Source organism: Aythya marila (assembly GCF_965140915.1).
Source record: "Aythya marila genome assembly, chromosome: 1".
NCBI classification, from domain to species: Eukaryota; Metazoa; Chordata; class Aves; order Anseriformes; family Anatidae; genus Aythya; species Aythya marila.
In genome coordinates this window covers 164,297,149-164,321,528 of record NC_139042.1, presented here as the reverse complement: position 1 = coordinate 164,321,528, position 24,380 = coordinate 164,297,149, and the positions used below count along the sequence as shown (strand labels likewise).

The window sequence follows — 24,380 nt, the reverse complement described above, 5'->3', positions numbered from 1 at the left end:
ACTGCAGACATAAATGGGAGGAAGATGAGAAAAAGCAGGGGAGTTGTGTGTTTTTATGACCAGCCTGGAGCAGGGCTGTTACTGATCCCCCTGAAACTATAGCGCAAATGGGTCACTGTGTGACCTTCACCTGTACATTACAAAGTGTGCTACTGCATGTGAGCTGGTCCCTGCAGCATAAGTAGGGCACGGCTTGTCCAGCCCTAGCCCTGCCACAGCACATTGAGAAGCTGCACCTTTGGTGCAGCAAATGCTGATTACTTCCCGAGCCTAAATCCAGCATCGGGCCAGGTGCTAGCAACAGTTTCTGCCCGTGGCTGGAAAGCATCCATTAATTTCACTCAAGCACTGTTAAAAGCCCGTGACAGTGGCCAGCATTCCCAACTGCGAGGGAAAGCACATTGTTCTGGCGCTCAGAAACAACAAGTTTGGGCAAGTGCTGAACCTACCCGAATTGCCTGTTTGCAGCTGTGTCCAATGTACACCCACAAGCAGAGGCGCACACACACACGTGCCCACACATGCCCCCACAGCCAACTCCAGGGAAAGTATTTATTCAAACAAAAAGACTGCTGCTAGCCAAGGCAAAAGCAGCGCTGCAGAGACCACAACAAAGCCTCTTTATTGCTGAAGCGTTTAACACCACAACCATCCAAAAGAGAAACACCGCTTGGTGCAGAGAAGAGCTGCAGCAACTCAACAAGCCTGACTGCAGAGCCTGCCTGGGAGTGTTTCGGAGCACTCCCCGGCACAGCAGCTCTGGATTTGCTGCCTCGTCAGAGACCGGCTCAGTCCCCCATCACTGGAAACCCAGCCAGCGGCAACACACGCACACCTCCAAGGATTTGCAATCTCTTTGACTCCTCTAACCCCAGACTCTGTGGCTTACGGTTTCCCTCTGGCTGGCGGTGCGAGCGACAGGAGAGCCAGAACAAGCAGGGCCGTACCTCTGCCAGCATTTTAGCACTGTTCTGCGTCGAGTGCCTCTCAGTAGGGCTGGATGATGCTGAGGTAAAAGCTGCCAATGCCCTTGCTACGCTTCTACCCGTTGAACTGCTCCAGGGAAGAGAACAATCAGCAACTAGAAGGGAAACCAGAAAAAGAAAGGTGTTGACACTACCGTAGGGAAGGGAGGGGGGTGCTTTTATAATTCCCTTTCACCAACAAAATGAGTCTGCCTCAGAAATCACCCTGCTCCTGCTCTTTTATTTCTGTTGCTCAGCTGGAAAGCTTCCTGGGGACTAAATTATCATCACATGCCTGCTATGCTCCCAAGGGCTCACGCTCTGTGCCTGTGCCCCGACCTCGCAGCGTTCCCCTCCAGCTCCCCTTCGCAGCTTTCCTTTTAGAGCCTCGTCACAAGCGGGATTTCGCCTCCAAGGACTTCCTTGACTTCTTGGGCTGACATCTTCCAGGAAAAAAAAAAAATAAATTAAATTAATAAAATACATTAGAAAATCCACCTGGCTCAGCCCCAGAGCCCACAGGGCAGTGGGAACACGGGGAGGAGGTGGCGGCCGAGGGGCGGCGGCCGCGCCCTCCCCCACAAGATGGCGCCGTCGCCCCGGCCGCGGGCAGCCCCGAGCCCTGCCCCGACCCCGGCCCGGCATGGCGGGGCCGAGCTCCCTCAGCTTCCCGACCCCTCACCACAGCTCCCCAGGGGGGTCTCTGGAAGCAGCGTTGCCCCCCAGCCCAGCCTCCACCCCTCGCAGGTGCCCCTCTGCCAGCCACGAGGCACCTTCCCCCTTTCATTTTGACCCGCTGGTGCACAGGGTATTGGTGGTTTTGTCTGTTTTTTAAATTATTAAAAAGCTCTGAAAAACTACTACTCCTGCAATAAGCAAGAATGACTTCTTGGGGCAGGTGAATCCTTGTCTCCCAGTTTTACACGCTCTGTCAGCAAGGCGGAACGCTTTGTCATCTGTTCATGTGAAACGTGGGTGCTGGGCTGAGCTGGTACAGGTCACTGAGAAGATGAAGTGTGTGAAAAGTGAATGCCATGCTGGTCCCGTCCCGTCCCGTCCCATCCCATCCCATCCCATCCCATCCCATCCCTCTCACACTGTCACTGCCCCCATCGCAGGGAGACCTCCATGCTTCCTGCTCCAAGCCCCCCGCAGCCGGGCATCTCCTCAGTGCAGCAGCACTGCAACTGTAGCCCCTAGAAAACGAGCACAACTAGGATTCATTTAAGGCAAAATTAATGCTAATTAACTGGAATCAACAACTCGCAGAACAATGTTTACTCAGCAAGCTGCAGCTATTGCCATAGCGGTTCGCCCGTTAGGCGAAGGTAAGCAGAAGGCGGGATACAGGAAAGGAAAATAAACCTTACCACAGGCTCCAGCACAGCCCGCTGCTATGGTGCGAAGCCAGCCCTGATGCCTGCTGTCCTCCCTTCTCACCCTTCCTCCCTCACCGCAGCAGCCCGTGGAGAGGAGCAGGAGCCTGCGGTTCCCCGCATGCACCGCAGACCCAGCTCGCAGCCAGCCCCGGGCTCTGGCAGTGGAGCAAGACCAGAGGGACTGAGTCATTTTGGCAAGCCTCAAGGGGCAGCAGCCCCCCGTGAGGGTAGAGGTACAGGGAGCAAGGGTGGCCTCACCTCGGGACGCCCGGGCACAGTTTGCCACTCAGTCTCAGAAGCCCCTCCTACGCAGCCGGCGCAGTGGAAACTCTTGCCAGTGCTGGTGGGGAGTGAAGTTTTATTATGAATGAGACTTCTCAACCTGCAGAGGCCTCCTGACAGTGAGTGTGGGCCCCTGGCAGGGCGCTAGGCGAGAAAGCGGAGATGATGTGTACGTTGATTTTTCCTGGGAAAGCTTCTTACGTATTTTCCACCCGAAGCAAAGCACTACCAGCACTAAATGGTGATGCTGCACCTTTCTCCCTCAGCAGGTCGGGGCCTTGCAATGCCATTGCCCTGGCCTTGACAGAGGGAGGCTCAAATCAGTGCAAACTTCAGCAGCTGCGGGCTCACCCCACCAGCCCTGTGGGAGTAGGAGAGCGGGAACCCTGAGAGCAGGAGCCACGTGCACAGCCCTCCCACAGCCACTGTGGGATGTGTCACCAGCCCCAAGGGCCACAGATGAGCAGAGAGGCCAGGGGCAGGATGCTGGCATCTCCAGGCCATGCTGTGTTAAAAGAGGAGCCCTCTAATCGCCAGCAGCGTTGGGTGTTTGCATCAGTCCTTGAAAAGCTTGAGGGGATGGCTGCGCAAGCGCCCTGCCAAGAGAGTGGAGGGTGGGCAGGCAGGCAGGGCTGGCGGGGGGCCGGCTCCTGCAGCGGGCAGACGCAGGGAGGATTGTGTAGAACAAGGAGACGGGGCAGCCAGGCAGCCGCAGGACCCGTGCCTGCCAGCCACCGCCTCGCCAGATGGCCTGCCGGGCGAGCCAGTTGGCTGTGCCAGGCCCGGCTGCCCAAGCCCTGGCAAGTCGCAGCTTCTGCTTGCCTTCAGGTGCCCCACGGCGTGCCCCGCAGCTGCACCACACTTCCAACTCGTTCTCGTCCAAGTCCCTGCATTCCCTCGCACCTTGCCTACATCATTCCCTCCCCAGTTCTTCCCCTCACTTCCTCCTGTTGCTTTGTTTGTTTTCTTTTAATGTCTTTCCTATTATTTTTTTTTCCTAGCTGAGACTCCTTGCTTGCCCACACAGCTGCTGGCAGCTTTCCAGCTGAGGGACCTGCAGCAAGCAACAGCAACCTCTGAGCCAGCAGGGCCCCCCTGCAGTGGGGCACGCATGCAGTCGCAGCCAGCATTAAATCAGCGCCACTCTCCTCGCGTGCACCAGGCCTCTGCCAATTCCTGGGAGGAAGGTTGGGAAGGGATTAAGTAGCTAAGTATCTTGCTGGCAAAAAAAAGATGGCTTTCATTTCTATTAATTCCTCAGCTTTCCTTTTATCGTGAACTGTGGAGAATACGCAGGCTGATACAGCTGTTATAGCAAACTCTCCTAGGGTGGAAAAACATCTCTAAGCCACCAGGCCCTATTCTGGCGATCCAAACTAAATAAACCACCCTGGCAAGAGCGTTTGCTGAAAGAACCATCTCTTTGCTAGGATCTTTGTCAATATAGAATTGTTTTTCATTCTCTCTTCCTTCTCTCCCTCCCTCTGCCCCTTCAATTTCCCACCCAAAATCCACATCCCAAGCTGACAGGCCTACAGGACACAGGTCTGTTGTTTTGGCCTATTGCAAGAGGATCGTTACCAAGTTTTTTTAAACCCTTGTCAAAATTCCTGCATGCAGTTTAAGATGGTTGATGAGAATACAGCTTAAAAGTATGAAAAGATCATTGCTGACAAAGCTTTTCCCTCGTAGGCACAGCAAGCACAAAGGGGAGAGCCTGTGCATCCTACCAAGCGTCCAGCTGAGGAGGAAAGAACAGAGCAGGGGGACCAGGCAGAGCACGGAGCATGTCCCCAGTGGGCAGGGGGAGGCCTGGGAGGGATGTTCTGAGCCTCTCTGTGGGGCTGGAGGCTGGGTCAAACCCTTCTAGTGGAAGGAGTATCCCCTGCATGGCAAACCCTACCACGGCAGGTGTAGACCAGCAGTGATGAGGAATGGAAAATGTGAAAGCCCCGGAGTGCAAGAGGAAGCGTGTCCCATCCGTGTGGAGGAAAAACCTCAGCAAGAATATGTGCATGGAGTTGGGACTACATGGATACCATAGCAGGGTTCAGGCTCCCTCTCCTGTGGCTAAACACAGTTCCACTTGCTCTTACACATACATATGCATATACATGTATGCACACATTTTATGCACAGCCCAGCTACCAGCACTTGTGGCTTTGGTTTCCCCGAGCCACCCCCCTCAGACCCTGTGGCCCCAGCAGCCATGTGGAGACCCTTCCACCACAACCGGGCCCACCACTTCTCCCACAGGCCCCCCTCCCTGCTCTGCTTGTGCTGGGGAGATCCTTCCCCACCCTGCCACTGCTTCCTTTATTATCTCTGCCCAGCTGTGGTTTATAAGTTGTTTAAATCTTTTCTAGGAACAGATAAGAGATCACAATTACCCAGAATCCAAAAACGCAGACAGCTTGAAATGTGGTTAGGCTCTGCCCTACTTTCATTGAGCTCAGAGCAAGGCTCTGCTGAGGTGTTTGGGGAGAGGAGGAGAAAAGAGAAAGACCCACCTCAGCAAACCGCCCCTTCCCTCCCTCCCTTCTGAAACAAACCTCCCCCGCCAAAAAAAAAAAAAAAAGAAAGAAAAAAAAGAAAACCTACTGCATCTCTTCAAATCACCCTGCCTCACCCTCACCCTGCCTGCTCCTCCTGGCTGGCCTGGGACCTCCAGGCAGCAGAGCAGAGCAGAGCAGAGAGCTTCTCGAGGACGTGGTGGCTGGGAAGGAGGCTCTTGTGCATCACCACAGCATTTGGCACAGGCGTGTGCATCTCTCCAAGCTGAGCTCAGCAAATGGACGGGTTTTGCCAATTCAGGGGCAGGACGAAGACGGCGGTGCAGGGAGTGCTGCAGGCTAAGTGAGATGTGTCACCGGAGGTTTTAGCAACCGCACGCTCACTGGCAGCTTTCCCTTGCTTAGCTGCTGTCGGGGTAGCCGCAGAGGTGGAAGAGCGGCCTTGGACTTCCCTCGGGTGAGAAATCCCCTCCCTGGGAAGTCCAGACTCCATTACACAGCACAGCTCCACCACCTCGTCAGCCCCATCTGAGGCAATTCTTTCAGGAACTTGCAATGACCCAGAAGGGATACTGCTGAAAAAATGATGGGGTCTTTTTCCTTCACCACCCTGTGGACCCAAGTACTTGCAGACAGACACCCCCAGCTGTCTGACCATGTCTGAAGTAGATAAAATCTCCTAGGTGATTCCACCTATATTACTCCAGCTTTGGAGCAGGACACAGACCAACAAACCTCTAGCAACCACTAATATTTTAAGGACATTTCTCCATCCTGCTTGGAAGCGTGTGTATCAAAGCAGCAGGGATTTTTGGTGGTGTTTCCACTGGTAGTAACAACAGTGAGACATTTCAGGGGAAGGGTCTGCTGTAGGCGAAGAGGGCATCGTCTGAAAGATGATGTAGTCCAAGATCATTATGGCATGTATTAATACCATTTACAAGGACTGACTCGAACAGCCTTGGAAAGAAGAATGAAAAAATGCCAGCAAACACATTACATTCTCCTGCAAGAAGTTGTTTCATCCTATTGAAAATCTTTGTTAGAAAGAATGATGAGAATGGTAATAATAAGGCACTATAATTATACCTGATCCTTCTATAATCTCTCTCTCCGCAGAGTTCAGGAGCACTTTACTGCTATTATTGGATTTGAACAGCCCCATCTGGATAACATACGATTGATTTGTTTGCATGGCTTATTTTAGGTATTTCAGCACATACATTAGAGCTGCCTCCATATCTGGCCCATCCCCTGCACAGTCTCTGAGAGCAGCGAGCAGTCTTTGGTTCCTGCTTTCCACCTCCCCTTTCTGCCCTCCTGATGCCTTGGAGAGCTCTTTGCAGAAATCCAAGGATCAGGAGCCACCAGTCCTTCTCCACCCAACCCAAAACTGCAGAACAGGGGATATGACCTTTCCCGTGGTGTCCAAATGTGCGAGAAGCTACATCAAAGCCAAGAACTTTGTGGGCCCCTTGTAGAAAGCTCTTGGGTGAGAAGCTGGGCACTTGCTACTTCACTGGGCCAGGGCCAGGAGCAAACAGATGAAATTCTAAATAATTCAGTTCACGTTTAAAAATGTTATTATAAAAAATGAGGTTTTTAAAAACGAATAAAAGTGCAATACAAACAATATGGTTTACATAAACTGAACTGTTCTCAGCCTGAAATTTACAGCTTACAGTGCGGGGAATGTCCCTTGCAGATTGGGCTCCCATAAAACTTAATAAATACAAGTTGCCTCATTCTGTCATTGCTCTTAGTGCTTTTAAAGGGATTTTTTTTTTTTTCCTCCCGTGAATTGGAGCAAGGACTTCTCCCTGATGGCCAACTAGAGGCAGGCTGGGTAGCAGCCCCTGCATCCCCTCCACCTCCCAGCCAGCCCCTGCCTGCCCAGACAGCTGGCATTGCCGCTGCCTGCCTGTTCTGTGGGCACATTTCCTTGAGCATCTTAAAAGGAACAGCTAGTCCTGCCTGAAGTCTTTTTCCCCAACTTCATTTTACCGTTTTGAAGTACTACATCCTCGCTTTCATTCTCTTAAGATTCTTCAGAGATGTCTTTGCCAATTTGTTTACTTCTGTTTTATTTTTAAAAGACAAACCCCCGGTGGCCATAAGCTCTCAAGTCACTTTTGAAAAAACATTGTCTTGTCTGTAAGTGCTTTGTTTGTGATCCTCTCCAGTCCTTTAGGCTATTGTTTATGAGCTGGAAGGCATCTACGCTCGGGCTAATCATGCTGAATGCCAGCAATTCCCCCAGCATGATTTGTTGCACAAGCCAGTGGGAGCGTGGTTTGTTGTGATTTAAGTTTATTATGGAAAACCCACGTTTGCTCACACCAGCCTTACAAAATGGGAGACCTCGTCCAAAACCTTCCGAGGGGAACGACAATCTGGCCGCTGATTTCGATGGCATCTGGGACTGGCTCAAAGGTCTAGAGCTCTGCCAGCAGGAGTGGCACCGTGGAAAAGCAGGTAGCCCAGGAGCCAGCCAAATCTTCCTTTAGAAGTTGTTGTTTGCTCAGGGTTGGATGCAGATCTAGGAGGCTGCCAGTGCTGTGTGATGTTTTCTTCTTCCTCACCACGTCTTTTTTCAAGCTCCTCTCTGACCCGAGTGGTGCCTGGGGCACAGCTCTGCTGGATGTCACCTGGGGCTGAGGCTGGCCTGCACCGATGCCCTCCCTATACATCACAGGAGAAACAGCTCCTTCTGTGTGTTTTGAGTCTCACACTTAAGTATCTGATCAGTTGCCCTGTTTTTTTTTTTTTTTTTTTTTTTTGTTTTGTTTTTTTATAAGAAAATGCACTCAGCCACCTCCTCCATGGCTCTTAGGCTTTGCAGACCTCTGGCACTCAGAGGTCTGCAAAACCTCAGTCATCTTTTTTTTCTGGGATGAGAAGACCCAGCATATAGAGCCAGCCTGTCCAGGGGGAGTGTGTGGAAGTGCTCGGCTCCAGCTGCATCAAAAGGGCAGCTCTGCCACCCCGGCTGAGATCACAGGGGAGCAGGGAGCGCGCGGAGACCCCGGCGGCTCTGCAGGGAGGCAGCAGGGGAGGCAGGGCGGCTGTGCCGCGTCTCCCTCTGACACCTGCTCTCTCTTTGAAGGCTGTCCTTCACAGCCAGGCACAGAGCTCCAACTGCTGCAGCTCCGTGCATACCAAACGCCTGAGGAATTGCTGCAAAATGAGCTCAGCTGGACAAAACCGTCACACTCCCCCAACCAAGGTAAAAATTAAGATTTTTAGCACATTGAAAGGACGATGATGCGAATACGTATTTTGGGAAGGACGTCAGGGCAGGAGCCCAAACCCAAGCCATCACTTGGGTGCGCAGGAGGTCTTGTTCTGAAGATTGCCTACATAGGAGGAGCTCATTTCCAAATGGTGAGAGTGCCCAAACATCAATAAACTCTGTGATACGTGTTTGCACAAAACTTATGGCTTTGGGTGAATTTTGATGCACCGAGGCAGAGCCGTAATGCAATACAGACCCTCATGTCAGAGGTAATCAAGTGTTATTACAAGAGCTGCTGGCTGTGGGGCCCCTCCTGCGCGCACACATGGGTACATATGGAAGTTATTAACAAGTTTCAGCGGAGGATTTCGGGAAATTAACCCCTGCGACCCCGCTGCACTGCTGGAGGGCAGCTGGTCGGCAGCAGATGAAGAGCAGCTTCCTGCTGCATGCCTGCGGCGGGCCGGGACCCAAAGCCAGCCCCCAGCAGCCTGGTAAGAGGCAGCCTCTCGCAGAAGGACCAAACATTTCAACTTTGGATGTGAGGACGAGCGGTTGAAAAAAACCATCTGCGAGGCTGTATAAATTTCCTCGACAAACTGAAATGAGTCAGCTGGAGAAATGTGTAACATAACGTATAAAAATGCAAACAATTTTCTTCTATTCCCCCAACGGTGCTGGAGAGCTTGTGAGGAAGTTTGTAATTTCTTTACAAGTCCCTTCAGGAGCCACCAAGCAAAGCGCTTGGATGCTGGCCACAAGGAGCTGCTCCTGCACGGAGGGACCCGCTCCGGGGCAGGGTGGCTGCAGGGAACATCTCCCACCCACTGACACTGTTTGCAGTCACCCCTTGGAATTAACCTCTTCTGATTTTACTTTGCACATCTCTGTCTCAAAAGTTTCAGGAAAAAGGCTTCTCTCCCAAGATCCAAGCAGAAAATGGAGGAGGTCTCTGTAAAGACAGCCACATCCAAATGCACTTCTCCCATTCTTGTTCTTCCCAAATTGGTTTGTTTTCTTGCTCCGGTTCTGATCTGAGAAGTGCCCTCTCCTCCGGAACAATGAGGATAGGCACCATAATGTGCTTTAAACTTTTACAATATAACAATACTTGGCAGTCATTCACTGCTTTCTCATCCTCAGATCTCAAATCAATTTGCTACAGCCCTGCATGGAATTGACTTACTTGTAAGTCAGAGACGAGTACTTGCTGTGCAATTACAAAAAAAAATAAAATAAAATAAAATTAACAAAATACAGTAGATTTTATTAAAATCCAAACTATTTCCTCCTCCCTTGGTGTGATTTTCCTCAGGCACAGCCCCAGCCACAGACACAGCTCTTGCGCAGTCCTCAGCCGTGCAGCCCAAGATGCTCATTTCAGGCCAAATGAGAACGGTTCATCGCCAGGTCAGCGCAATCCAGCTCGAAAGCTCTTCCCTCGGCGAGCTATAACCACTGCCATAAAACAGAAGCATTCCTGTACTCGGTTATAAACGTGAAAGAAACGAGCCCGCTCCTTCCCTGCCACCCCTGGTTTCTAAAGGGAAGGCAGGAAGGCAGCCGGAGAAGAAAGGGGCGATGAGGTGGGCAGGAGACACAGTCCCAGCCCCACTCCTCCTAGTGAGGGAGGGCAGCACGCAGAGCTGACCCCACCTGGGCTTCCCCCGAGGACCAAGGCAGGTGCCCAAAGGCACCTGAGGTGCCACAGGGTGGGCACAGGAGCTACAATGTGCTCATCCATAGCGGCACCTTGGGTTGAGCAACAGGATGGTGCCCAAGGCCCAGCCAAACATATGGCAGGGAGCAGCACCAAGAGCATACATGTGGCCCCCAAATGGACCCCAGGAGGTCTCCATCCATGGCATGGCCAGCTCTGAGGTGACACCACGCTGCTCAAGGCTTCACCCAGTTGGGTCCTGAAAACTTCCAAGTGTGGAGACTGCACAACCTCTCTGAGCAACCAGCTGGACCCCCCAGGGGTCTCCTCCTATCCAGTCTGGACTTGTTCCCACCACCCCCCATTTCCCACCACGCTGTGGTGAGCCTGGCTCCTTGCTGACCTCCTTGTAGGCACAGGCAGGTTGCTGTTAGGTCCCCCCGAAGGCATCTCCTCTCCAGGTTCAACAAGCCCAGCTCGCACAGCCTCTCCTCATGGAACAATGCTCCAATCCCTGGAGCACCCTGGGGTTGTACCCCTGATCTCACCCCATTTTTTTGGTTGCATCACAGAGCCCCCAAACTGGATGCAATATTCTAAATGGGGCCTAAAGAGTAGCCAGTACAGGGAGATGATCACTCCCCTCACCTACTGGCCATGCTCCTGTTGGAACAGCCCAGGCTGCTGCTTGCCTTTGCTGCCAGGCACCCTGTAGGCTCAGCCTGCTGCCTGGGTTGCAGTGCTCAGACAGGGCTGCTCCAGGAGGTGGGCACAGCGGTGACCCTGGGCAAGGGGGTTTATCCGAGCAGGGCTCCAGGTGGGTCAAACCCCAGCCCCCGGCTGCTGCTGCCTGGAGCAGCACAGGGCACCCTTGCCCTGGTGCAGGGCACTGCAGCCCAATCTGCTCTCAAACAGACCCAGCAATGATAACAGGCTACACACAGTGGTTCCTCAGACAAGATATCTGAAGCTAAGAGAGCAAATTCAGAGCCCCAGCTCTCCACATTTGGCTTTTTCACTCCGTGCAGGTCTGAAGGGGAAAGCCAGCATGAGCTGAGCAGCCTGCGTGTACAATGCACTGCTGGCTGCTCTCTGATCTGACTCAGGTGTCACATTTTATAGTATCCAGGCACACCAACCTCCTTTCACAAAGCTGGTTTTAGTCACTTATTTTGAGGACATCATACCCACCTGCACCCTTGAAAAGAACCACAACACTGATTTTTCTTAGGCCTATTTAAGCCCTTTTCTATCCCTCTCATTTGTAGCCACCCTCATCAGTCACAGCTCATCAATGCTGTGCTTCCTTCAAACACTCAGTAGAATTTTTAAATAATACAAATAATACTTCTGAAAGCCTTATCTCCGTCTATTCAGGAAGTGAGTTATGTTTATAAAATTCTTTATTTATTGCACTGTAAGGTGAACTAAGTTTATTGTTCCCACCTAAGACCATTCATTTATGTACTGCTTTTGGTCTTGGTAAGAAACTCACTCGTTCAGTTTGTTTGATTACCATGTATCTCTGCACTAAACTACCCGTGTCTCCAATGCTGCAAGGGAATGAAAATACTGTTATGTATTCATTAGCTTTTAAAAAGAAGTACAAAAACATGTTTATTAACATTTAAAAAGTTGTATAAAAATTCTTTGCCATTTTTTTTTGAGACAAAACCAAAACATCTTTGTACAGTCCATAGATGGCAGCAGCATACTATCAGATGAGCGTAAGGAAGGGCACAGGATTGATCTGTTCTCACCCTCGCAGAGCAGCCCAGGCTCTCTGGACTGGGACCGCCTCCGCTGGAACGCACTGCCCGTAGTATAAACCCATCTGCACTCCCAAAAACCTGTTCAAATAAAGCGAGGCAAAAGGCAGAGAAGCTGCACGTACTGTAAAGAGCTGCAGCAGTTCTCCCCAGGTGCAAGTGCTGACGTCTGTTTGTGCGGCGAGGAGCAGGGCGCGCTCCTGCCCTTGTGGCTCTCTGGGCAGCACGGGGCTGTGCCCAGGCTGCAGCGCTGTGGGACCAGTCCCAGCCATATCGCTGCACGAGGGCACATGCTTAGCACAGACTAGCTCAGGCACTTTGGGGCAGCGGGGCTGACCTGGGGGGACAGGCAGCTCGCCCCACTCTCAAGCTTATAAGGCACGACTGGAGCAAAGAGCAGGACCCGGGGGGTGGAAACCGCTGCTCTCCTGCTCTGGCTTTACCCCAGCCATTGCAGGGAAGGCCACATGTGCTGTGCACCTTCGAGGACACAGCTCTTATGGCCAATGGCTTGGGGCACCTGCCCTCCCCTGCCTCTCCGAGCAGCTACCCCGGCCCCGCCGGCACGGCCAGGCGGCAGGCGCGTCCCTTCGCCTCCCACACGCCCGCCATCATCTCCCAGCCCCGGCTGTGGAGGGACTGGAGCCAACACTTTGCTCTGACCCCCGTCTCCTGCCCGGGGGTGACGCCACCACCTCCTGCGGGCACGTCCCTGTGGTGTCCCCCGTGGCAGCAGCGCCAGCAGGCAGGCGCCGGCGGCACAGTTCTCGAAGCGTGGGCACCACTCGGCGGCTCCGGCACAGGGGCTCCGAGAAGACCAGGGGGGTTCCCCCCATCTCATCAAAGTGCAAGGGGTTGTTGCGGGTCCCCGCCACCACCAGCTCCAGCAGCCGGACCACGCAGTCCGAAAACCAGTTCTTCAGGCGGAAATAGCCCTCCTGGAAAGAGATGCGGAGGCTGACGGGCCCCGTGGGCATCCGCACGCTCAGGCTGAACAAGCAGTTGCCCTGCGAGCTGTCCCGCACCAAGTAGGTGCCGACGGGCTCCCGCTGGAGCTTGGCGTGGGCCTCCCCCACGGACAGGGGGCCCCAGTAGAAGTCGCTGGCCTGGAGGATGTTGAGGGACCGCTCCAGGACCTCCCACTCGCAGCTGCGAAACATCCGGAAGCGATCGGGCAAGCCGGGCGGCGCGGGGCTGGGGAGGACGCTCCGATGCTGCCTTTGCGGACGAGAAACAGTGGCGTGCGTGTTGTGCAGATCATCTGGCCTCCCTCTGATCATCTCTCAAAGAGCCCATGGATCCTGGGAAGACGCTGCCGTTACCATCCTTACTCCTTCGTGTCCAGCCTGCGGGAGAGAAGCAGAGTGAGGCGAACCCTCCACACCCTCTTGCTGGGCAAGTGGAGACAGGGACTTCACGGGGAGGAAAGACAGCAGCGAGAGCACCAAGGAGCACCGCAGGGAGCCACGGTGTGCCACTAACCTGCAGCTGGAGGGACAACCAAGGAAATAAGAGCAGGAGGAGCTCCAGCAGGATCCCCAGCCAGAGCAAGGCCCCACCTTGCTGCACTGGGTTTATAGGATTCACAGCTAGGGGCTCCCCGGTACATCCTTTAACAGGTTGGCTCAAATCTAGCAGATCTTGGAGATTTCCCTCTGCTGGATGTTTAGGGGCTTTTCAGAGTGGCAAGAGGAAATGAGACCCCAAATGACAATGGAATAAATTCCCGAGGCAGGAGGGTATCTTTCACTTTGGCACTCAGAGAGAAGTGGGAAGGTGTCTTTCCTGCCTGCCCAACGCCTCCTCTGACAGAAGGACAGACAGACCACAGGACCCAGACACAGCAGCAGATGGGAACGAGCCCTTCCCACCAAACCCCAGGAACTTCTCCCTTGTCCCAGGACACTCCCATCCAGCATGCCAGGAGGAAGCAAAGCCCTCGGATCAAGCGCCCTGCACGAAATGCTTCGCCATCAGCTTCGGGGCTGCCACGAGTGAGACCACTTACGCTGACACCAGGCCCTGCTGATTTCCGAGGAACGATTCTGCTCGGGGCCTTCCAGCCCGTGACTTCTGCCTGTGCCGGAGGGACATCTCCCAGAGCCCGCAGACGCCGCTGCCCTCTCGCAGCCACCACCCTCTGCTCCTGTGCTGCCTTCAGCCAAGTGCCCTCCCTCCCTCGCTGTCACGGCCCTGCTCGTCTCCCGCTCCATCTGCACCTCGTGTTGTCACCAGGCTGTCTGGCTTTAGAAAAGCAGATCCCTGCTCCCACTGTTGCCATCAGCCATCCATCCAAGTCATTTCAATTATTAAAAAAATATATGTGTGTGTGTGTGTGTGCGCATATAAATATATATATATATATATATATATATGCATAAACATAAAAACCACAGCCCCGAGCCAGAGGCTCATTCTGTGTGAGAAGCTGAGCTGTTACATACCACTTCCCCAGGCCTGACAAGTCAGTAGCTCACCGCCAAGCCCTGCCCTCAGCCCCCTGACACACTCCATTAACCCAGGCACACTCGCTGACAGCGCTGCCGTGCCGGGAGCAGGACCGATGCCGACACGCAGCCTGCGGCCCTGTCTCCTGAGCCCCCTGCCACAGACCCAGGGGAGCACCAAGGGAAAGATCGCGAGGGAAAGCTCTGGGCTAGGCTCAGCTCCCCTTATCTCACACCTTTCAGCCGCTATTTAAAAGCCTCGTGCCATCCGGATGGGGTGCCTTCTCCTCACGCTGTTCTGGCACGGTATTTTTGGAGAGGAGGCACCTCCCCTCACATCTCTTGCAATACTCGGCGGTGGTATCAATGATGTCACCGTCAGGACAGGGAGCCATAAACACCGGGAAGCCTCTCTGGTGGCACATACACACAGTTTCTGGTCCTGTGAGGTGCAGGCCACGACATCCCTGGCGCTGCTCTGAATGCTGCCCTTTAGCGACGTGTCGCCGTGGGAGGGAAATTCCACTCTGAGGAAGGTGGGAGGGGTAGGAAGGAGTTAATCAAGCTGGGTTTTTTCTTTTCCATTAAAAAAAAAAAACAAAGCAGCGGTTGAAAGCTGCTCAGACGGTTCAGCAAGTCAGGATAAATCTTGGGGGAAGCTGATTTAGTGAGCTGCACACAAGTAAACACAGGCGACACGTGCAGCATTCAGGGCAATCTATCACCAGCGAAAACTCAACACCACAAGAAGCTGCAGCAACTTGGTCCCTTTCCTTTTCCTCCCCCTGGGTAAGGAAGCTGTAGAGCCCTTCAACATTAGTTATTACAGGGGAAAAAAGGTCATACTCCCACTAAGGGCCTTCAGGGCTTCAGCTACAGCTGCGATGGGACCCGGGAGACTCGCTCCCACCAGCAACCACTCCTCCTGAACTGCGAGCTCTCTTGGGTCCAACCTAAAGTTTTGCCAATCTCCTGGGCCTAGGTTGGAAACCAAATCCAAACAGGAAAACAGAAGCAAGCAGCTGTCTTGCATTTCCAGGCTAGCTTTAAAAACAACAAATAAATAGATAATTTGTTTAAGGCTGCAGATGCTGTTTGACAAAACAAAACAACAAAAAAAACACCCAACAACAACAACTGTTTGTCCCAGTTTTCAACCTTGAGTCACTCTCCCAAGTCCTTTAAGAAAAATCCACTGCTACTAGAAGTCTGGCTGACTAAGAACCGAGACTGTGTCATCGTTTCGAATTCAAAGTAAATGCAAAAATAGCACCCTCACAGCTTGCTCACTTGGTCTGAGATCTACATGTGGGTCAGGTCCTCAGCGTGAATTTGTTTAGCTTCAGTGACCCATTTCCAACAGATGGCTGGGTGGCTGGCAGCGTGGCATTAGATAGCCCTCTGGCAGTACTTCCTGGTGTCACCTTAAAGGTTCACTTCTAATGGGTTAACGTGCACGGTGTGTATGTGGCCTCCCAGGTGAAGGAGGCTAGGTGGACTCTTTGGAGTAGAGATAAGCCAACCCTGGGGCATAATGAAACACACGTGCATAATTAGTTCTGCTTCTGATTTGCCAAGCCCAGATTTGCTTTTTCCCCCCGCTGCTAAAAAGCCCCCAAAAAAACCCCACACCCAAACATTACAGCCTCCCTACCGCAAGAACAGCGCTTACAGCCAACACAACATCCCCCAAAAGCTGGCGTCCCGCTGACTGAAAGCCCGGCTAAGTTTCCCCAGACCTTCTGCTTTAATGCAAGCTCAAGAGCTTTTCAAAACAAGTGCTCTTGACACGGAGCACCGCGCTCTCCTCCGCGCTCCCTACCCAGGCGAGGCAGCGGGTGTCGTGCAGGGAGAGAGCGCCCTGGGGCTGGGTACAGCTGGCACGCTCAGCAGCGGCTTCACACACGTTAGGATCCGTGCTGGCACTCTGCCTTCAGGGCGCTCGAAGGGCTTACCTCTCTCAATTTGCCATCCATAGGGGTGAGCAGCTGGAGGTCAGGCCTGGAAGCGGTCCAACGTCGGGAGCGCCGACGCAGCGCTTCGCTGCTTTTGCGGAGCTTTCCTCCAGCGCGGATCCATCCTTCGGGAAGAAAGAGATGTCCAAAGTGGTGACTGAGCCCGTTAGCTGGCCGTAACGTGGGTCTGAAACGTGACAAATCTGGAGGCGATTGGTCTGCCTCAGCCTCCTCAGCCCGTGAGGCTGTGGAAGCCTGCACTCAGATAGCAAGGGATCGCTGTTGTTATTGCTGCTCCCAAAGCCATGACCTGAATAGCTTCCACACAGCTCACAGATGCCCTAAGGACAAATGCAAAGACCTTAACGTTGCCATCATCTGCAGGAAGCAGGAACCATAAAAACCAGATGTTAAGGGATGGTGGCAACAGGAATACGCTTCAGGATTTGGAACAGCAAACTCAGGCTTGCACTCAGCACAAGGCACAACATTTAGACTGCCTTATCTGAAAGCATGCACGTGGCCGTTTGCTGGGGAGTTATCTGAACAGCAACCAGCCCAATCTGGCTCCTGCTCTTCTGCTTGGCTTCCCCAGCAATCCAGGCTTTTTCTTCTCACCCCGTGGATAGAAACCCAAACCTGCTGACCTGGTGGAGCAGCAGCGCACCCCTTGTGCAACCACCTGCCTGGCAGCGGATCTGTCAGCAAGTGGCAAAAACAAACCCAGCCTTCTGCATGCCTTTCAGAGGCAGTCCCTTCAAGGCCCCACTTTTACCCAAGCTCCATCAGTTAACATCACTTCTCCGCATCGCCCCAGCCAAGCCCAGGCTGGGCACGCACCCCACGAGCACGCTGACTCGCAGCTAGCAGAACTGCAGCTCTGCCCCGTGACTACATTACCCTCTCTGTCTGGCCTCGGCACCTCCCTGTTATCAATCCTGCAGCCCGCAGGCAGCGGGGATAATTCAGAAAAGCTTTCACAGGGACACCCAGCGGGTCCTCGCAGCAGCATCCCTGCTTCGGGCAGCAGAGCCCAAGCAGAGACCTCCTGCTTGCAGGCCCCCACCCCATCTATTGATGGAGGGGAAGGGGCAGGTGGGAGAAGCACGGGGACAAGCACATGCCCACGAGCACAGAGGACCAGCATGGAGGACCACATTTCAGCGAGGAACGTGGCACAGCCCCGTGAATAGGGCTGGCGTTGATCACAGGCAGCTCCTCCAGCACACAGCGGGCTGAGGAGACGCCGCAGATCCCGCTGTCTTTTCTGCCACGGCTATAAATAGAGCTTGGTGTGAGGCTGATACCACGTCTGGCGCGAGGGAATATGTGGAAAAAAACAAACGTGACACACACGTGCACGTACCAAACCCAAACCGTGTTTCCCTACATGACCAGCGTTGAACAAGGATGCAATATAAAAAAAAAAAAAAAAACAACCCTGTCAGCTTGCTGTCCTGCACGAGGCAGCAGCACACGCTGTGACATTTCCTGTTTCCACGCAGAAGAGGTGTAGGGGAGAGCTCTGCACGCGGGTTTTGGGAACCGGCTTCGAGAGCTCTTGCAAAAGGACCGTCCTTATCAACCCCCCTTCTTAATTCTGGTGCTGGAGAGCACACTTCAGAACCCACGAGTAATTCCACCTTCTCATGGCTCTCACCTTTAGTTGCTGCATTTCTTACTGCACTTTTCTGTGACGTGCTTTCTGCTTTAACGTGATCATTTTGCTGATACAGGCTACAAGGTTTTTTTTTTTACCCAGAAGAAAACCCACAGGATAGTTTGATGTGCTCCCAGTATTCTTCAAAGCAAGGAAGTCTGCGAGCACGTTTGGTTTCCACATAACATGCTTCAAAAAATATGAAGGTGGCAGTTTATAGGGAAAGCTTATTGCTTCTGTTAGCCTGACCAAAAAAGCTGGAAGAGAAAACCTGCTTCAGGGTCCTTTCCTCTCACCTTTGAGCCACTCTGCAAATCCAGAACAACTACTTCCAAATGAAACAGCCCTTTCCACGCAGGCCTGGCGCTGCATGAAGCTGCAATCCTGCCATTTCGGAGCAACAGCACCACTTCCCTGAGCTGTAAGGCTGCTGCTGTGTAGCAAGTAACACAACCACCCCTACCAGCTGGCTTACATGGGACTACCGACTTCAGGTTCAGGAGCCTGAGGCATTTTTCCCCCCTGAAACTTGCAGAAAAGAGTTTAAAAATATAAATTGTTAGAAACAGGAAATCGTTACGGGTTACTGCCTAGCTTCATCGCTGCTGCTCAGGCTCTCCTGCTGAGGCTGAAGGACAGGGAGCTGTCGCTGCTCACCTCTGGTCAGCCCGGCAGTGCTGTTTGGTGCCCGGGTGCCAAAATGAGGAGATGGGGAGCAGCCGGGAGAGGAGAGATGAGGAGGGGGAGCAGGGAGAGCAGGAGGCACGAGGGCTCTGGAAGAGCACTGAAGGTGACAGGGACAGGGAAAGAGGGGCTGCGAGGGAGGCCAGGAGTCCAGCATCCACCAGTGGCAGCTCCTCTCTCCGTACCTGGGTCAATGGCATGGGTTTGCATCCCCCATTCTGACCTTCCTCGGCTGAATGGACTGGTTTGGGTTGTTCCAGTGCCCTGCCTGAACACGTACATCCAAAAACACAGCAGCTGTTGGTGGTTCCCACAATGACCGCAGCCCCATCGCATTCAGCAGGAAAGGAATTCATGGAAGAGGCTAACTCCAGGAAATGAGCAGCATCTGCAGGGAAAACTGGCTCGGTATCATGGATTTGAGAGAAAAGTCGTAGGTGCTTAACCCGTACACACCAGGACACACAGGTACAGCGAAGGGATGCTCCCTTTGCCTTAAAACCTCCTGGCTCTAGCTGATGTGACAGACCAGGAATCAGTGATTATGCTTTCAGAAGAAGGGGCGAGGGTCACGGAGCACAAACACACCACAACACCAAGTTTTATAATGGGGAATTTCCAATACACAAAATAAAGAAATGAGTCCTGAGAGTCAAAAGTGGAAAAAAAAGAAAAATACTTCAGTCATTTGAGAGGTTATTTAGGAAGGCTTAAAGTGTCAGAGCGTGCTGACCTGCAGGGGCAACAGGGGCTGCCTGGCTGTGAGGACAGCCTGGGGAGGACACCTCAGAGAGGTAGAAGCCTCACAAGGGCCATTGCCATGGGCCAGACACCATCCAAAAACCCAGTGAAGCCTCGGTGCCTGCCCAAACCTCCCTACAACCTCCACAGTCCTTCAGAAGGCGAGAAGCTAGCCCTGGCAGAGCCGACATAAAGGAACATACGTTACTGATGGTGGGGAGTGAATTTACGTTGGGATGGCTGTCATGAAAGTGGGACAGCAGGTAGACAAGAAAAACAAAAGGAAAACCCAGAAAACAAATGGCATTTTCAGTTGATCAAAACCTGAAAGCCTCTGGGGGAATCGCTCATCTCACTGGGGTACTGGCACGTGGGGATGAGGACACTGCAGAGAAGCTAAGCAAGCAAGCAGATGCCTTTTTTTGTTGTTTTCCTTGCACAGATTGCTGAGGAGATTCTCCAGCATTTAATACTATTTAACCTGTACAGGTGGAGGGTGGTAATTAGAAGAGATGGGTAACACTAAAATTAAAGGGCAGAAAAATTAAAATTAAAGGGATGCAGTGTGCTGTACGCAGGGCTTTGGCAGGAGCTCGAGCATCCCCAGGACTCGCAAGTGAATAAACTGGGTCTGTATTTCCAGGAGCAACGCATTAACTGGGGCAGCTCACAAAAAACAGCACCTAGTGCTCACTGAGGGAAGCTCCAGCTCAGCACGCAGAGGCAGAAATTAGTAAATAAGAAGTAGACACAAGCATGAGGCTGAAAAACAGGCAGGTGGGAATGCGACAGCAATGCCACCACCTGAGATGGCACAATCAGCTCCAGTCACCTTAAATAAAAACAGGTAGAGCTGAAACAAAAGGAATGGGCCTAAGGATGGGTGATGAGAAGTCACGGGCAAGTTTTCAGATGGAGACCGCAGAAATGTGATGCTGAGTTTAGGGAGCGGGTAGGTACAGAGGGTGCAAAAGGAACACGCCATACAACCAGGCCGCTCTTTTTGTGCTCTTTCATAAAACTAAAAGAGAGGAAGTTCAAAGGTAACCGAGATTGAAAAGTAAGTAATTTTAAAACTCATAAAAGGGAAAAACTCCAATCACACACACATTAAAATGCTGCTGGGGAAAGTGAGAGAGCTGATCTGAGGACTCTCATTTCTCTTCTTTCTCAAACTTCTCTGCCTTGCCTCTGTAAAGCACCCACCACTCCAGGCTTCAGCAGAGGAATCCAGCAGCAAAGGGCTTTATTTTTTTCAGCATCACCTTTTTAAGCCCCCCCTTCACTGATCAGACTTGACGTAAAAATCAGGGGAGCCCAGCAAAAGGCGCAAACTTCCCTTAGTCATGCAAAACTGAAGTGAAAAGGGTTTATAAAGTCACTGCAAGGACTTAATCGTGGGGCTGCTGCAGTTTGTGAACTGCAGGATCACAGCGACTGTAAGCCAAGTCAGCATCTGAAGTCAAAATTTTTCTTCAGTGTTTGCAGGGGGTGGGGATGGGGGAGACAAAACCTCCCTGCTCAGACAAAAGCGGCTGAAGGCTGCCAGCTTAGCACAACTTCGCCAGCAACCGCTCCGAGGGAGCCAACGTGAAGCTGGAGCAGCCTGCGTGCAGGCTTGGGATCGGCAGGGGCTGGCCGTCTCCCTCGTACTTCACATGTGTTAGCGAACAAGCAGCAGCACAGAAAGTGCACGGGGAGCAGGAAGGGAGAAGGCCGAGAGAATGTGCATTATCAAAATACCTTGAGAGCAGTTCTTGGAAATGTGCAGTCTGCAAGCTTGTATCAGACATTCATTTCCTGTGAAGTGCACACAGGCCTTTTCATTTCTCCACTGAAGAGGACGAAACTAAGGGGGCAGCTCAAAAGGCTCCAAAGACAACACAGAGACCAGTATTTAGCAGTTTTACTAAAACTGAATTGATATTGATATACTATTAAATAAGTACTGCACACAGATTCCCAGAGGTTAAAAAAAATAAAATAAAAAAAAGGACTTTCTAACACCTCTCACTTCTAAATCTTACCTTGAAATCTTGCACTTGGTCGGGGGGGAAATTAATTTTACTCGAGTCATTTTGACCACTCACTAGCGCAAAGCCACCAAATCCTGTTGCACCACACACCGCTGAACTTTTTTTTTTTTAAAGGGTGTGAGACCAGTTTCAGCAAAACGCTCAGCTAATGAATACCTCGATGAGGCAGCAGGCTGTAGGGCATGCACAGATGATGCAAAACAGAGGGCTGAGCACTAGTGAAGGGCACTGGCAGGAAAGAAGAGGGTAAAGTTGATACCATGACTGTCTTCAGCTTCTGCCTCTACTTACAAGTAGTCAGGGGTGTAATTAGCCAAACATTTAGTTGTCTTCTTTTAAACAAATCTATGATGCCTCCTAACAGCATAGGCACTTAATATCTTGCCCTACACAAAGACACCACCCCAGGATGGCAGCCTCAGCTCTCGCAGCACCCACACGTTCATTTAAGATACACCTCTCCCGGCTCACGAGCACAACCAGATAATGGCCCGGGAACACACAGCCTCCCCAGAGCTTTTATTAACGTGACCACAGTGTCAGCCTGACCCAAACGACGTCCTGTTTGAGCACCACCACTAGCTATTTCTCGCCAACCAGAGGAAGGTAGGAACAGGGTAGGAGAAGCCAGGAAAGCAAAACCCGCATGTGGCAGGTCCAGGGAGAAGGAAGGAATGAAATCCCAGCAGGGACGGAAAAAAAGAGAAACCAGGGAAGAAACCCAGCTCGAAAGGCACATTCTCCCCCTTTTTTTCCTCAGCAGTGCAACCACAGCATCGGTGACAGCAGCGAGGAATTGGCACCACATAGCTCCAGCTCTGCCCTTGCGCAAACCGGCCACCAACTTCAGAGACATTCCAGCTGGATTAGGGACAGAGGCACCAGCCGACGTCTGAAGCTGTCATCTGGAAACCCAACTTGGCCCTCTCCGAACAGGGGCAGGGACACAAACCCAGCAGCTCCTCTGCACCTGTTTTTTGGGACCCCAACAGTGTTTACCTGTGGCCGCCGGTGCAACCTGGAAGGAGAGCCTCGTGCTGCCTCTCGCCACAACCACCACACAGCAGCGAGCGAGCCAGGGTGTGCAACAGACAACAAGCAGCGCAGAAATAACAAAGGCCCAGCTCCAAGTCTGGCTGGGGAGAAGATGGGAACCAGTGTGGGAGGCTGGCATCCGAGTAATCCCACGGATTTGTGCCCAAGAGCTTTCTGCTCCAGAGGGGACAAGACCCCGTCCTTCAGCATCTGAGCTGCGAGTCAGACCCAGCAGAACCCCTCAGGAACACAGAAACAAAGCTTGGCTTCATCTGCAGCAACCGGTCACATCTCGTCCTAACTTGATTCAACCAAGACCAACATTATGTGATAATAGAGCCTCAGTCCCACAAACTTCTGTGCATGTGCATAATTTTAAGCACATGACTATAACCCCACTGCGACTCAATGGGCTATTTGACATCCGCAGCATCTGAACTGCAGTCCCGATTGTTTGGAGAAGGAAGGCAGAGCCTCCGGAGGGCCCAGCCATTAGAGGACGATACGCTGGGAAACTGCAGCTATTTCTGATCCCACCCCATTTAACAGAATTAAGCATGGCCAACATGTGACCGCAGTTTTCATTTACACTCTCTGAGTGCTGCAAAGAGCAAACTCTGCCGTCTGGACCACGTACTTCTAAATAGCAGCTCGCTACCCTAAACTTTCCTCTTTACCCCAAACTTTCCAAAACAATGGTCAAGCCACATCCCCATCCTTCTCATGTACGTTTAAGGAGGGGGGGGCAGGAACTCAGGGATGTTAAACTCATCTTTCTGTTACCCCCCGGGCTCATTCAGATCTCGTTTCCATGCTTCTACAGAGCAGGACAGCACGCACGCTTGCACTAAACTCAATTAAAACTAAAGCGAGGAGGGAAATAAATAAATAAACCTCAGAGCTCGCTTTTTCCAGCGAAGATGAAGCACTCCTCCGGGGCTGCACGGAGGAGGAGAAGCGGCACCGGGACGCAGCTCCCCACCGCCCCGTGCCGAGAGCCGACAGGGGCGGCAGGCTCGAGCCGAGCCCAGCCACATGGCTCCCTGTGGGGCTGCCGCCGGCACCCCAAACCCGGAGCGGGGCAGCCCCAGCCCAGCTCAGCCCTTTTCTCCCGCAGCCAGACCCCCAGCTCCTGCCCTCCCGAGGCGTACCAAAACCCAAATAAAGCGTGAAACCCCCCAGAAACACTCACACGCGCTCCCCGACGAGCCGGCTCGGAGGCAGCGGAGCCCGATTTGCCCTCGGCTCCTCCTGAGCTCCGCTCGGGGCTGCCGGAGGGGCCGCGGGTGCGAGCGAGCGCTCAGTGCCGGGGCGACAGCGGCGCTGCCCGGCCCGGCCCGGCCCCGGCCCCTGCCCCTGCCCCTGCCCCCGCTCCCCCGCCCCGAAGCGAAACCGAGGCGGCCTCGCTCCCCGCCGCGCCGCGCATCCCTCCCCCGGCCCCCCCTCGCCTCCCCGGCCCCCGAGATGAGCGAGGGGCCGCTGTCCGCCCTCTTACCGGGGCTTGCCGGGGCTGGCCCGGGCCGGCGGCAGCCCGCCGGGCCCTCCTCGGCCGCGGGGAGCGGCGCGGAGGGGAAGGGGAGGAAACCCCCCAAGTGCTGCTTTTCCGAGGAAGGAGCCACGGGGGAGGGGAAGGGGAGGGGTTTCTCCCTCCTCCACCACCACCGCCACCCCGGCTTTCCACGGCGTGGCTTTTGCGAGGGGGAAAAAAAAAAAAAAAAAAAAAAAAAAAAAAGTACAGAAGAAGAAAAAAAAAAAGTTAAGTTAAAAAAAAAAAAAAAAGTTGGCCAGGTTGGGAGAAAGAAGGGGAAGGAAAAAGCAACGACAAAAAAAAATAAAATAAAATAAAACACCTCCGAAAGCCCCTCGGCTCCGCAGCATCCCTCGGGGAGCGCGCAGCGGGCGGGGGCTCCTTGTCCCCGGGGAGCTCGGGGTGGCCCCGGCCGTGCCCCGGGCTGGGCCGGCAGCGCTGGAGCCCTCCGAGGGCAGGGGGCAGCTGGGGCTGGGCAGGAATGCACGGCC

At 53.2% G+C, this 24,380-nt stretch overlaps 1 protein-coding gene across 5 annotated transcripts; it reads right to left on the bottom strand.

Moving 5' to 3' along the window:
• Positions 1-11,584: 11,584 nt before the first annotated feature.
• Positions 11,585-23,975, bottom strand: LOC309874974 (suppressor of cytokine signaling 1-like). Of its 5 annotated transcripts, none has more exons than XM_082753849.1 (3): positions 23,857-23,975; positions 16,206-16,330; positions 11,585-13,149 (listed from the first exon to the last, which is right to left on the bottom strand). In XM_082753849.1, the coding sequence occupies exon 3, from the start codon at positions 13,081-13,083 to the stop codon at positions 12,415-12,417; it is 669 nt and encodes a 222-aa protein (XP_082609975.1). In that variant the 5' UTR covers positions 13,084-13,149; positions 16,206-16,330; positions 23,857-23,975; the 3' UTR covers positions 11,585-12,414. The 5 variants fall into 5 exon arrangements, with proteins under 5 accessions (XP_082609975.1, XP_082609976.1, XP_082609977.1 ...); XM_082753850.1 differs by having other exon boundaries at positions 16,206-16,546; positions 23,857-23,882; XM_082753851.1 differs by lacking the exon at positions 23,857-23,975 and adding an exon at positions 23,554-23,680.
• Between the last annotated feature and the right edge of the window lie 405 nt (positions 23,976-24,380).